Source organism: Phyllostomus discolor, chromosome 3, assembly GCF_004126475.2.
Source record: "Phyllostomus discolor isolate MPI-MPIP mPhyDis1 chromosome 3, mPhyDis1.pri.v3, whole genome shotgun sequence".
NCBI classification, from domain to species: domain Eukaryota; kingdom Metazoa; phylum Chordata; class Mammalia; order Chiroptera; family Phyllostomidae; genus Phyllostomus; species Phyllostomus discolor.
Genome location: NC_040905.2, coordinates 10,246,398 through 10,261,930, shown reverse-complemented (window position 1 = coordinate 10,261,930; position 15,533 = coordinate 10,246,398). Strand labels below are relative to the sequence as shown.

General features: G+C 43.4%; 1 protein-coding gene across 2 annotated transcripts in view; it reads left to right on the top strand.

Moving 5' to 3' along the window:
* Positions 1-15,533, top strand: part of WDR70 (WD repeat domain 70) — a 221,509-nt gene that overhangs the window by 134,133 nt on the left and 71,843 nt on the right. For both annotated transcript variants that reach the window (XM_028527092.2, XM_036020201.1), the window contains exon 10: positions 894-1,068. In XM_028527092.2, coding sequence (XP_028382893.1) covers positions 894-1,068 — 175 coding nt within the window. The remainder of the gene's footprint in view (positions 1-893; positions 1,069-15,533) is intronic.

Here is a 15,533-nt window from a genome sequence, read left to right as displayed (position 1 = left end):
AGCTGGGCCGCGCCTGTTCTTCCTGGAGGGAGGGCTTCAGCGTTTCTTCCTTGCCTGTCCTATGGAAGCAGCTTTTGCTGCTCTGGAAAGGTCTTCATTTCGAAATATTTTTTCTTTGGCTATAAAATATTCGATTGACATTTTTTTCTTTCAGAACGCTAAAGATGCTGTTCCCTAGTGGTTTGGCTCGGACAGTTTCTGTCTGGAAGGCTCTGAACTCATCTTTGTTTTTGTGCATACTCCACCCCCCACCCCGGCAGGGAGGTTTGTTTCCTAGCCCCCCTCAGGCCCAGGGCTCCTCTGGCGAAGGCTGCGAGCGGGAGGGTGTCCTGCCCCCACTCCAGCTCTAACTGCGGCTGCTTTCTACGGAGTGAAAAATGTGAAAATGCGGGCGCTGACGGCAGTGTTTTCACTCCTCCCCCAGAGGCACGAAACCTTTGCCTGGGCCCTGGAGCAGGACACCGTTCTTTCTTAATGACCGAGTTCTTCAGTGTGTCCCTAGTGCGTGTGGTACAGGAGTGCATCGACACAGGCGGATGATTTGTGAATTAATGTGTGTATGTGGGGGGGAGGGTTGTTCAACAATTTCAGTGATCAGAGTGTAGAGGCAGAGCTGTTTGGGGGCCACTGCTTTCAAGGGTCAGGACTGACAGCTGGTAGACTTGAAGCAGAATTTGCCGTTTGCCTTTTGATTTGACAACACGATCCAGCTGGTTGACTTCATTTCAGTGAATAACCTCATTTATAACTGTAGAATGTTTCACCGTGCACATTTCATTTTTAATATAACTATTAAATTCCTGTGCTTAAAAGTGGAAGCAGTCTTAATGGGCTCTTTTGTATTTGAAACTCCTTTCTTTTGGGGTACGTGAAAATCTCCTTATGCTTTTTAGGACCGTGAGGCTGTGGGAAGTCGAAAATCCAAAGAAGCAAAAAAGTGTGTTTAAGCCGCGGACGATGCAGGGCAAGAAGGTGGTGCCCACCACGTGCACCTACAGCAGAGACGGGAGCCTCGTGGCCGCCGCCTGCCAGAACGGCAGCGTGCAGATCTGGGACCGGAACCTGACGGTGAGTCTCGGACCCCTGTGCCCATGCTTCTTAGAAGGAAGCCACCTCACACATTAGACAGACATGTCAAGGTGTTAGGAAGATGAATCTCCTGAGTTTATCCCTAGCGTAAACTTCAGTGTTAGTTGTTAAAACACTGGGACTTCTGCAGTAAACAGCATTGCTGCCCACATCCCAGCAGTGGTACTTCCCAGTGCATCTTAGATTTTGTTTTTAAAATAAACTAGGCCTTTTGGTGTAGAATTTAAAAGTACAGTGCAGTTTACTATATGACATTTCAATGTACATACTTGATTTTGAAAATGAAGGATTTGAGGGTCCTATAAAGCAAGACTACACAGACAACTAGAAAATGTTTCTTGGAAGAAAAGACTTAAGAAAACCATGAAATGTCAGGATGCTCCATCAGTTGTTTTGTGGTTATTTCTGTAGTAATTCCAATAATATGTTGCCTTAATATTCCATTTGAATAGGTTTCAGATTTTTTCTTTACAGTTTATGTCATTATTATAATAAATAAAATTTGAATTGGAAAGGATCATAGAATTCTATAACTGTAGAATTCTAGACTTTGACTAATTCTGTGAAATACCAATAAGCTTTTTTTTTTTTTTTTAAAGATTTTATTTATTTATTTTTAGAGAGGGAAGGGAGGGAGAGAGAGAGAGAGAGAGAGAGAGAGAGAGAGAGAGACATCAATGTGCGGTTGCTGGGGGTTCTGGCCTGCAACCCAGGAATGTACCCTGGCTGGGAATTGAACCTGGGACACTTTGGTTCCCAGCCCATGCTCAATCCACTGAGCTACACCAGCCAGGGCACCAATAAGCTTTAAAAAGGGCTTTGTATGTGTAGGTGGTAAAACGAGAATTTTGATAAGTGGAATGGTTGTATGTTACTAATGTTATAATACAGTTTGGATATCTTAGTAAAATGTTGTGGTCTAATTATTAATCTAGTATATATTTATTAAGTACCTACTCTATGGCAGGCATTATTATAGGCACTGGAAATATTGCATATTATCAAAAATCCCTGATTCACGAAGTTTACATTCTAGTTTTTTAAAAAAAATTATAAAAATAATGTCTTTCAAATAAAATTGCCATCAAACACTTACATTTTGAAAGGGATCTCAGGAATCATAGTTCTCCTTTTGGGCAGATGAGTTAAAGTCAGTTTCCTTGGAATAAGGTAAAAAGGTCCCATGTTTATAATGCTGGAAATGTCTTTGGCACCTTCTGTTTGTCAGATCTTTTTATTTCTGTTTTCATCTTCACTGAAAACCCCGTAAAGCATCATCACAGTACAGAGATTTTTAAAATCCTTTGAATTGTAAACTGAGTTTTAACCAAGCAATAATTTTTTTTAGTAACTGGCTTTCATCGACTCTTGGTGCTGTTGACTTAAACATAGAAATTCTAAACCATGAAGTTTTCTTGTGTAGCTTTAATAATGGTACGTTTAGTATGATATATATGTCATTTATATGTGTGTGTATGCATGCCTTCCTGTTAGAATCTTTATATTTTTATAAAGTTGAATACAGATGTTAAAGATTGGCCTTACGTATCTCTCGAAGTCATGAGTATCTTCTGCTTCCAGGTTTGTAGAAAACAAAGCTGTTTGAAGGCCAGTTCTTCCCCGGCCCCCTTATCTTTTCTAGCCATTCTGCTAACCACAGTCTTTGATTCTATTTTGTTAGAATTCAGTAATACATGAATGTATAGCTTATTATATACCACATCCCATTCATTATATTTCATTCATGTTTTTACATTTGCATGTAATTGTGTCACTTGAGGAAATATCAAATTGATAAGAAAAAGCTCGCTGTCAGGAAATGCAGCTTGATTTTAAAAACAGATTTTCGCTAGACTTCAGGTGGTAGGCCCACATGGTATGTTACAGAGTTGTACAGCTAACACCTATGTACTGTTATTAACCTATGTTACCCCAACACATTTAACTTAAAAATAAATAAACAAAAATCGAATTGTTGCTAATAAAAAAATGAACAGATTTAAAAAAAATTTAACTGTTACTTTAGCAATAATAAATCACCCACAGGGAAACACTAAAGCTGAGGCAAGAAAGCCTAATGGCAATAGGTTTTCTAGCCAGTAGTCAAAGAATTACATGGTGAATAATTGTTAGCACAAGTTTTATGACAAGTGAAGCTATCACAAGTGCCATAATCATAGAATTTTTAATGGGCAAAGTGGAACTTTCGCAAATTAAATATCTTTTTTAAGAAACAAGGTGTCTGTCTATTAATGATAAATTCCTACATTCTCAAGACCTACCTTTATTCCAGACTCATGCTGGCCAGTGTGGTAGTCACTAGCCACATTTGACCCTTTCAATTTATTCAATAAATTAATTAAAATACAGTGAAAATTTCAGCTCCTCCGTCACATTAGCCACTTGTGACGTTGCCCAGTAGCCACGTGGGTCCAGCGCCCCTCACCAGCCAGCACAGGTAGAGAGCAGTCCCGTCGCTGCAGAAAGTGCTGTGAGACAGCGCTGCTCACGAGAAGTGCTTGCCCAGCATCCCCGTCAGTCACGGGGATGGCCTGCCTTTCAGCCGGAGGCGGTGGCTTCTCAGAGGAGCTCGCACACTGCCTCCCCCGTCCCACTCCCTCTCCCCGGCACGTGTCTGAGCAACGGCAAGGAGGCCTGCGCCCGATGGGCGTCAAGTGAGAGAGGAGCAGACATGCGGGGGGTGCTCCCGGATGGGTAGCAGCACGCACCTGCCTCAGGGCCTCATTGTACGTGGGACCCCTCAGCCTGCAGCTCTCTCCTCCTGGGTGCTTTTCCCTCGCCTCTTCCCGTGCAGTCCTCAAGTGTCCTCCGCAGCAAGGCCCTTCCCACTCCACCCTGTAAAAATTGCAACCTCCACCCCACCAGCGGCACTCTGTCTGCCCCTCTCACTTCCCCCCATACGGCATCCTCTGCTGGATGTTTATGCATTGGCTGGTTGTTTCCCTCTGGTAGGATTTGGCTCCACGAGGGAGAGGAATATAGTCTCATTTGCCCCCTGCGTTATTTCCAGAGCAAAGAACAATGCCTAGTATGTAGCAGATCCTCGATAACTACTTATTGCATGAATGAGTGAAAAGAGTGTATTCTAAAAAGGTAACATAAAGTGGGATTGTCAGTGTGTTTCTAAGAAGACATTGAAAAATACTGGCATTAAAAACTAATATTGCAATAACTAAACATGGTACCAGGTGGGTACTTGAAAATATTGGGGGGGATCACTTTGTAAATTATATGATTGTCTAACCATCATGCTGTACACCTGAAACTAATATAAAATAATGCTGAATGTCAAATATAGTAGCATTAAAACTACCTTAGTTATATTAAAACACAATGAAATAGAATATGACAGGGAGAGATATTGAGGTAAGTTTTGGCATATCCTTAATAATGTATAAATACATAATTTCTTCTTTCTCTTCTCCTTCTGTCATCCCTATGAAGTGAATGTTGGATTGCTTTAAGTTGTCCCAGAGGCTGCATGTAGTATCTTAATTTTTTGGATTCTCTTTTCTTCTTGTTGTTTTGATTGTTTTTTTTTTTTTGCTTTGTTGTGTTTTAAATCATTGATTCGATTCTCAGCCTCATCCACTCTACTGTTGTTTCCCTGTAAATTGTTTTGTATTTCAATTAGTGTGTCCTTTGTTTCTGACTGGATCTCTTTTATGCTATTGAAGTCCTCACCAAATTCCTTGAGCATCCATATAACCAGTGTTTTGAACTCTACATCTGATAGATTGCTTATTTCCATTTCATTTAGCTTTTTTTCTAGAGTTTTGATCTGTCCTTTCATTTGGACCATGTTTCTTTGTCTCCTTATTTGTCAGCTTCCCTGTGTTTGTTTCTATGTATTAGGTAGAGCTGCTTTGACTTTGTGTCTTAGCAGTGTGGCCTAATGTAGTAGGTGTTCTGTAGGGTCCAGTAGCACAGCCTCCCCTATCACCCAAGGTGTTTATTCTAGGTACTTCCTTCATGTGGGCTGAGTACACCCTCCTCTTGTAGTTGCACCTTGGTTGCTGTTGGCAGATCAATGGGAGGGATTTATCCAGGCCAGTCAGGGGCAAGGACTGGCTGTGACCACTGACCAGCAACCTCCACATTCTGTGGAGGATCAGCTGTACAGGGGCAGGGTGGTGGTGCTCCGTGGTCTGTAGCTGCCCACTGGGTGTGCTGGTCCTGGGGTTTCCTGGGTGGTTCAGGCCAAGATCAGCCCCCACTTGTGTTTTGCCCAGTGTCACCCTGCCTGAGTTATAAATCTGAGATGGCTGCTACTTGTGTTGGGCTTGGAGATGCCCAGGAGAAGCAAGCTATGAATCTAGGCTGCTAATCCTGGCCCTGGTGCTCACGGAGGCCAGCTGCTGCTTGTGTGAATGGATTTAGGAAGTTGTGTAGTTTGAGCCAAATCCAGTCATTCATCTGGAAAAGCAGCTTGGGTGGGCCCATAAACTGGGTGGGTTGGAGTTTCTGGGGATGTCCAAGGTGGATCAAAAAATAGTGTTAGTGGGTTGATGAAATCTTAACATATGGTACCCGTCTGCCAGCTCAGCCTGGATGGATGTGGTTTCTTTAAATCCGTAGTTGACAGATTTCTATTCAATTAGACTTCTGTCAGTTCTGAGAGATGGTTGTTCTGTATTTTAGTTGTAATTTTGTTGTAGATGTGTGAAGAGGCAAGCCATGTCTACGTACATGGCCATCTTGAATGGAAGTGCTAAAATCTCATCTTTTTAATAAGTGAGGAGTTCTTTGCCACGGTTGGACCCATGGTGACAGTGAGCTTCCTCAGACCTCAGGAATGTCCAGTGAATGGCCTAACAGCGGCTCAAGGTGTTGGCTAGGAAAGGGGTGATTCAAATAGTGAAATAATGTAGCAATCAGGTGTCTGCCTCCCTCTTTAACCCCATCTTTCATTCTTCATGCTCACTCAAGTCCAAGCTAGCTGACCCCTCGCTGCTTCTCAAGTCTTACCAGGCCTTGTCCCACCTTTGGCCTTTGTACTTGTTATTCTTGCTGGCTGCATGAATTTGCCGTGGTTATCGCCCTGGATGTGGCTGCTGACTTCTCATTCTGGCCTCTGGTGAAATGGCATCTCAGAACCATGAAGCGGCGTAGTTTTTGAGAGTACAGAGTGGGAAGGCTGGTTCTTGACCTGAATGGGCTGGGGCAGCGCCCCTGCTTTCTCCTGCCTCTGTGGCTCTGTCCTTCGCTGTGTTTTACTGTATTGATAACCCTTCCCGCTGTGTAATTATTGTGTTTTACTTTTTATTGGCCTGCTCATTTATTTTTGTCTCCCCCTAAGCTTGATAAGCCAGGGACTTTTTAATCTTATTTCCATTTTCCTGTGTCTAAGGAGGACAGGACATAGAGTACATGTCCAGAGTAAGTATCTGTTGAGTAAATGGCTGAATGGATGCTGTCACAGCATCATAGGTTTTCTCTTGAGTCAGTTTGGTTTTTAATTATTGTTACTCTTGTTTTTAAATTTGAAATCACTGTTAATCCAGTTTCATCATAATCAAATGTGTTGTCGTAGGTTGTTTGATTTAGCCTTCAGTATGGAGTGAGTGGTGCTTATTTGCATCAATACTGTTTCAGCCTATTTTCTAATAAATAGATTTTAAAAAATAATATATGATAATAATAGCTAATATTTACTGAAACTCTGTGGCAGCTACTGTTCCAAGTACTTTTATATATATATATTTTATAAATATATATATATATATATATATGTTAATTTATTGGCCCTCAGGGTAGTACTGTGAGAAAGCACTCCCGCTAAGCATATTTCAGGTGAGAAAACTGCAGCACAGCAGAGGAGGGTTTAACGACTTGCCCGAGGCCGTGCAGCTGAACTGCGGAGCCAGCCAGGCTGCTGTAGGACCCGCGCTCCCAGCTGCGGTGACGGTGACGCACCGCACTGCTTTCCAAAGTAGGTGCGGTGAGGAGCTGCACAGCTGCAAATTGGCCAAGACTCATTGAATTACATACTTAAAATGGGTGAATTTTATAGTGTTAAGTTATACTTCAATAACGCCGCTAAAGAAAATAAACAGTTTTTGTTTTTATTCTTAAAGTGGATTATAGTCTTTTCAAAACTGTATCTAAAGTACAACTTTTGTGCCTTAGCCTTAGAAAGGCAAAACTTAACATCAGCATATACGAGGAAAAACATATGACTGATTAGAATAATGTGTGAAGACACTTTTAGGTTTAGATGATTATACATAGATCAAAGTTGCTCATTGAACCTTGAAGAAAAATTAAAATTGAGTTACATATTTACTTAAAGATTTATAAGTATTTTAATTTTTCAATCATAGTTGACATACAGTATTACATTAGGTTCAGGTGTACCACACAGTGAGTGGACATTCATGTATCCTAGGAAGTGATCACCACAGTATTTCACGTGCCCACCTGGAAACTGTCCGTGGTTATTACAATATTACTGACTGTGTCGCCTCAGCTGTACTTTCTATCCCCATGACTATATGTATAACTGCCCGTTTGTAGCTCTTAGTCATTTTCATCTTTTTCACCCTTTTGCCCAACCCCCCTTTCATATGGTGACCATCACTTTGTTCTCTGTATCAGTAAGTTTGTTTCTGTTTTGTTTACTTTGGTTTTTTGATTCCTCGTGGGAGGTAAATCAATCACACGGTGTTTGCCTTTCTCTGTCTGCCTTATTTCACTTAGCACAATGCCCTCTGGGTCCATCCGTGCTGTCACAAATGGCAAGATTTCATTCTGTTTTGTGACTGAATCATACTCTGTCGCATGTATGTAGCACATCTTTATGCATTCGCCTGTCGTTGGATGCTTAGGCTGCCTCTGTATTCTTGCTATTGTAAATAATGTCGAAGTGAACATAGTGGTGCATATGCCTTTTTGAATTAATTTTTGGATTTCTTTGGATAAACACCGAGAAGTAGTATTGTGGGATCATGTGGTAGTTCTGTTTTTAATTTTCTGAGGAACTTGCACACTGTTTTTGTAAGGGCTGCACCCGTTCACAGTTCTACCAGCAGTGCACGAGGGTTCTCTTTGCCCCATATTCTCACCAAGGCTTGTTTCTTCTCTTTTTGATAATGTGACAATGGCAGACTGTGAGGTGGTGTCTCACTGTGGTTTTACAAGTACTCTTAAAGCATTTTGACTCATAAGCAGATATAGAAGAATTCTCCCTAATGTGGTAAGGGTAGAATATGCGTATGCTGATACTTAGGAGAGAAAAAAATGGGAACCTGTCATGAACCAAAAACCTGTAAAATATATGAAGAAAAGCTTCTGTTTTGGAGTCAAACGTATAAACATTATAAGTTAGCAGTTAGTATAATCTTATGTTTCCTTTATATTGAATAAATAGACAAGAGATGCTGTATAGATTCAAGAGAATGATATAATTTTATCACTGTTTGATGACTTGAATTTAGCCAGGGTATTAAAGTGAAAGTAATTATGAAATATTTGTAAAAAAGTGCCAGACATTTTTATCTGCATGGTGCATGCTCATGATTATGGAGTCATTTTGTTAGTCTGTTTTTAATTTCATTAGACATGTATCCAAAATATAGCTCATAATTTCCTCTAAAAACCATTTCCTAAGCTTTACCTTCCTAAATGACCCCCCACGAAAGTTAATTTTGGCTATTTTTTTCTGAGTATAAAAGTAATCCATTGTTATATATAAAGATGTTCATCCAAAGTAGAACAGCATATGAAGAAAATAAGTCACCTATAACTACACCACCCAGAGATGAGCATTTCTAGATCCTTTCCTGTACTCACATGTAAGGTGTGTGTGCCTTGCATGTGTGTTTCATGTTTGGGGGTTCTTACTAGACCCAATAATTAGCACCCCTCTCCCTACCTGGTTTCTCAGCGAGTTAAGAAGTAAGACAAATCACTAAAGCATGGCAGATGGAGGCCAGAGTCCAGCTTTGTTGCAGGTGACAGAGGTGGACGAAAGCCGAAAGAGCCTCCTGGCGAACTCCTGGAATTGCACGGATTTGCTCCCTGCCTCCCCCTAGTCTCATCCAACCCTGAATGTGGCCAGGCTTGCCCCAGGAAGACTTGGGGCTCGGAGGAGCAGAGAATGACTGCCTAAGAGCTGAGCCAAGCATTCTCAGTGAGTTCTTCCCACATTCACAGGTCGGATGAAGAAGCTACCTTCCTTCTCAGGGAAGAGTGGGTGGGGAAAGGTCAGGGCAGAGGATGTCAGAGCAAATAGGGCCTTGGAGGCTCTGAGTAAAAGGGTTTGAAGACTCTTCTTGGGGCAGTAGGGCCATTAGATTTTAGGAGAAGAAGGCCATCGTCCAGGTTACATTTTGAAAAGAGTCACTCTGGCCATTCTGCCTGGGGAATCTATAGGAGGAGAAAGGTGGAAGCAAGGAGACTGGCTGGGTTTTGGAGGCTGCAGAAGTCCAGGTAATTTCCTGAGGAGGGTGCTTGCAGTGGAGGTGATGTTTGGACTGTGAAGAGTTTTTGAAGCTAGAATTGACAAATGGGTACAATTTCACATAAAGGTAATTTTTCCACAGTATTTTATTTTTAGAAGATTTTATTTACTTTTAGAGAGAGGGAGGGGAGGGAGAAAGAGAAGGAGAGGAAACATCGATGTGTGAGAGAAACATTGGTCGGTTGCCTCTCGTGTGCTCCCAGCTGGGGACCGGGCCTGCAATCCAGGCATGTGCCCAGACCGGGAATCGAACCCATGACCTCCTTTTGATCCACAGGAGGAAGCCCCAACCCACTGAGCCACACCAGTCAGGGCTTCCACAGTATTTTAAATTATGCCTTTTAAAACAGTTGTTCACTGGTATAATATGCATAATTTAATTTGGAAAATGATTCCATAAAACACATTGTTACATTTCATGGCACCGGATTTTCCAATGGTGAGTAGGCTATTTGAGAGTTGAGAATCTGGATTGCATGAAAGCCTACCTCAGTGTTGTGCTATTTTAGCAAATTCTGAACAGCTAATTTTACTTCTATTATTACCTTGTATTCATTGACAGTGTGGTATAAATGGTCCCAAATTCTGAAGACTTTTGGTGTTTTCTATAGCACAAGTGCCGTCCTCTGTAGCCGCCTCCATAGGACTGTGGTGTCTTCCGAAATGACCATTCTCTCTGCAGGATGGCAGCAGTCTCTGCAAAGCCTATATAAGGGATGCCTCTCTCCAGGCGAGCGATTTCCTGAGCCCTGTTTCTCCGCTTCGGGACAGCTGTGATTTATTTTGTAAGCTGACAAGGCCAAACATTACTGTTCTAACCATTATAAACAAAATAGTAGATGTTAAATGTTCCCTCAATAGAGTTACTAGTAGGGCTTTTATATACAGAAAGTAACGTCTGAGCCAAAAATGTGAACCGTTTCTCTGGTCTGCGGGCAGCTCTTAGCCGACTCTGCTTCACTGCAGAGGACCAGCGGTGCAGCCCGTGGTGACTGGCCCCCGAGCTCCGGGCGCTCCCGGGAGCCCACCCTGGCCGCTGCTTCCCCTCCTCCTCCTGCTGGTTCCCCAGGCCTTAGTGATTTTCCACATTTCTCCCAGCTTCGCAGAAACTGTTCTTTTCGTATGTGAGATCCAGATGGAAGAACAGTGTAAGATTCTGTTAAACCTCAGCAATTTAGAACATTTTAAATATTTACCCGTCTTGTGATTTATCACCGTTTTTGTGGCTTTCAGAACTCTATTCTGCAAAGTGATGTGAGGATCAGACCTTAATTCAGTATTTTCGAAGTTATTGCCTAAAATTGTTTATAGGTGTAGTGTGAAGAATTACTTTCGCTGTAAGCTGTCTGCTAAAGGATTGTGCAGTAGTCCCCCCTTTGTCTGCAGGAGACAAATTGCAGGACTTCCTCGGGGCAGGCCCAAAAGCACAGGTAGCACCGGGGCCCTATGTGTACGGTGTTTTTTCCTGTACATACCTACGGTGAAGCTTAATTTATGAGTCAGGCACAGTGAGGGGCTAACAACAATAACGGATGATAAAATGGAACAGTTATAACTATACTGTAGTAAAAGTGATGTGAGTGTGATCACTCTCTCAAAATACCTTACTGCACTGTATTCGGGCTTCCTCTCATGACAACAGGAGATGAGACGATGACGAGAGGCAGTAAGGTGGACGAGAGGTGCCGTGAAGTAGCGTTGGGTCACCGTTTACCTGCCAAGGACACAGCTAAGGAAGTAACGGGCGGGCAGTGTGCACGGTGCGGCTGGGCTGGACAAGGGGATGGTTCACGTCCAGGTGCGACAGAGTGGACAGCGTGAGATTTCATTACACTGCTCAGAACGGCGCCAGATTTAAAAGTTAGGAGCTGTTTATGTCTGCAGTTTTCCATTTCATATTCGTGCCACGGTTACCTGCAGGTCATCGAAACCTTGGAGAGGGACACTTTGGTTAAGAGGGAACTGATGGGACTCTTTGCTGGCAGAGTTTCACCCTGGTGGGCAGAAAAAAACGGATGCTTCACGGACAGGCGGCCAAGGAGCCCGTTCCTGTGTGCATCACGTGGCATCCCTCACACTGTGGCTGACTGCGCACACGCATGCCCCACACACAGGCCGCCCGAACTGAAAGAGATGTCTACCTTAGCAGTCCCAATTTTGCAATTTGTGATGCATTCTTAAATATTTTTTTCTTTCATTTCATTTCATTTCTAAAATGTACTGACCATCATCTCTTCAGTTGATTTTATGGGCCCACTAATCAGTTAGAATCTAGAGTTTGCAAAAATACTTCTAAGGCATGTCCCAATATAATTTGATCTTTCCAACAACCTTGGGAGGTAGGAAAGACTCATATCCATTCTTCAAATGTAGTGAAAGCTGACACTTCATGAAGAGAAGCTGTGACTGACGAAGAAGAGATGCTGGTTTGGGAGCATCACGTGACCAGAGGGCATCGGGAACAGAGAGGGCACTCGGATGGTGGGGAGAGGGAGGGGCTGCAGAGGTTTCAAGCAGGAGGCAGGCAGGTGCAGAGGATGCTTTGCCGGGAGCGTCCTAGAGGCAACCAGTCGGTGCTTCTCTGTTGAATCGATGCTACTTCCTCCTCCCTTCCTCTCTCCCTTTCTCTCCCCCTTCCTCTCTCCCTTCCTCTGTCCCCTTCCTCTCTCTCTAAATGCAATGGAAAAAAATGTCCTTGGATGAGGATTTTAAAAATAATAAAAAAATTAAAAGTAAATAAAAATTTTAAAAAACTTATTTAAAAATTATAAACACTTGAAAATGGACCATACTGCACATAGCATACACCTGGCCATTTCAGAATGTGCAGTGGTGCGGCTCTGCAGTGTGTCCACAGTGCTGTGCAACGGCCAGGCTCTCTCCGGCTTCGGGACTGCTCCATCGCCCTGAGAGAGCGTGCGGTGTCCGTTCAGTGGTCACTGCCCACCCCAGCCCTCCCCGTCCCTGAGGAAACTTACCACACTACCGTAAATAAAAGCCAGCGTTGCTATAAATAGAACAGTGTTTTTTTTCAGTTGTGTTAAAGTAAAACAATTTAAATACTAGAGAAATACTATTGTCTGGCAAGGCGCCGTGTCTGAAATTTTTCTGTGTTAAAGAGATATAGCAAGTGATACGGAGGGTATCAAAGACAAATCAGTGCTAAATCACGATTTCTGCTTGGTACGATATGCAAGAAGTGAAGGAAGAAATTTAAAAACATAACTTTCTTGCTGTATGTTTGCTGCTGCTTGATGCTCTTCCCTGGCACCGCCCACAATGTGTGTTGCTAAGCTGAACTCACCCTCCACCCCCCCAGCCCTTCTTGTTTCCCTCACTGGTAAAGGTACCGGGCATCACTCCCAGGGTTTTCTACAGCTGGACCCCTGGTGTCAGCGGTTTTCTCCTAAGTACGGTGGTTGTCGCCTACTCTTTGTCTTGATGTGTCAGGTCAGGTATTTACCAGGTACTGACCTAGATGATTTGGGAGCTTTAAAGAAAAAGACCAGATACTACACTCAAATGATACAAATCTTTGTTGTGAAATTACCCTTATGCACAATTACATCTAAAAAATAAAACATAGTAGTCAGTAGACAAGTGGATTATATTCTAAAAGTCTACTGTTCTAAATTATTCGGAAACTCGTGCACTTTTTCCTCTAACTAATATTACTCTTTGCTGTTGTTGGGGGTAGTCCTGTGTTAGCCCAGTGTGTGGCTCATCTCTCTGTGCTCCTCTTCATGCTCCCCGGCGTAGCTCCGGTGTGACAACAGGTGCCCCCGGCCTCCCGAACCTCGTTTTCTTCACCTGAAAGTTAGGATGAAATAAGGTGCCCTTTGTGAAAGTGCCCAGCCAGCGTGGCGCCTGGCACTTGGTGGCAGGTAAACAAGTATTCACTCTTCCTTCAGTCATTTATACGTATAGTCTCTCCAGCGCGTTAGTGGAACTGCGTCACGACTGTTGGCCCCGTGATTCAGCCAGCATCGTTCCGCTGTGACCTGCAGCGCCGGGCCAGAGGATCCGCCCCTGTTACTGCTGCCTCCCCAGCATTAGTGATGGTGGTGGTGAGAGCAGGACTAGTAAGAATTATCATGATTAGACTAGGAGTTAGCATTGCCCACCTACTGTGTTCCGGGAATTTTTCTAAATGCTTTCAATGCATTTGCTTGTTATACAGCTGCAAGGTCAGTATTCTTGTCTCCAGTTTAACGAGAAGTGAACAGAGGGGAGCTATTTGCCCAAGGACACACAGTAAGGAGCAGGTGGTCTGGCTCCAGTCTGTGCTTTTAACCATCTCTTGGGCCTCTCTCGGAGAGTGGCTCCCTAGTTTCCCACGCCAGCCGAAGGGACCATCACCACAGAGGAGACTCTGGGGGGCTCCTTCTCCCCTGAAGGTTGTCAGAAGCCAGGAGCTACGTATTACCGAGGGCGAAACTGTCTGATAGAGGCTTTGTTTCACACAGAAAAGATTCAGCTTCTGTCTGTCTCTCCAGAGAGGGCCTGCCGAGGTGGGTGCGTGGGGAGAGGCACTGGGAGAGAAGGGACGGGTGGGGGATTCCCGGGCCCTTCCATCACAGTTGACCAGGACCCAATGGAGAGGAGGTGGAGGAAGACATGAGTTTAGACTCACGCAGTTGGGCGGGGAGTGACTGCCGGAGTCTCTCCCCCTTTGCTCTGCTTCCCAGTGCGGCCACCTAAATGGGCCGCGTTAGAATTACTTCTGAATGGTATTCGGATTTCCGTTGGTGTGAAAACAATGTGGGAGTCCACCTAAACTGAAGAAGCAGTTCATTCTGTGTTATATGTGTGTTTTACGTATTTTGTTACTGAGATAGTGAATCAAGAAGTGGCGTAAAATTTAAACATTTTGCTAAATTTAAATGGCCATAACTTAAGTGGAATTCTTTGCCATTGACTAGATCTAGTAGGCAGATGACATTTTGCTATTTTATTTTTAAATCTAGGAAGATTTGCCCATAAACCATTCCGTAGCAGAGCAGACTTTCCAAATGCTGTGAGTTAAAACATATGGAGACGCTAAAGATACTCGCACGAGGCTTGAGTGTTTTCCCACACATAAAATGTGCATCTCAAGGAGGGAAGGGTATTTTAGACATTCCCCTGAAATACTAGGTTGAGGCTATAGCAAAATACATGATGACTTATTATTTTATATTGATAAATTAAGAGTACCTTCGTTAGGTACGATAAGCCAAATAAATAAGTAATAATTCTCTGTCATACCCCTGAATCCACATTCTTAGAAAGTGACCCTCTTGTATAAATCTGAAACGGATACAGTAGGGGTGTGTGTGTGTGTGTGTATGTGTGTGTGTTTGACTGTTTGAATTTGATAGTGATTGCTCATTTGTATGGGGTTTCCCATTTCCAAAGATAGACTTGGACCAGATGCTTCTGTTTTATCTTACGGGAGAGTATTTCTCAGTATTGGAAACACCAGTACACACTCTGTGTTTTCCAGTTAGCTTAGAAGACTTTGTTAAGCTTTGTGTTCTGTACTCTGTTGTAGAAACAGTGGGTACATTGAATATGCTTTTCAAGCGAATCTCTGTCCTTGCCCCACACAGTAATTTGCCACGACCCCCTCGGTGGCGTTGGGACGGGGCGATGTGGAAGAGGTGGCCTGCTTTCTCCCCTTTCATAGCTGTTAGCAAGGAAGATGCATGATCAGCCTTAAGTTTTCCAGGAATCGCTTTTTCTTCACATGGGAGGTGAATCAGAGGGAATTAAGGGGGGCAGAGGGCTCAGTTAAGAGCTTTCGTGTGGGTCCAGTCCCAAAGGAGAGGTGGGGAGGAGCTCAGCCGAGTGTGTGGAATGATAGTGCAGACCAACCCAGAGACGTGGATCAGACGTTATTAGGATGTAAAGCACATGTAAGCTGGTAGGTGTCTGTATCTGAGGAATGAAGGAGAGGGACTGATGAGGCTGAGTGACGGGA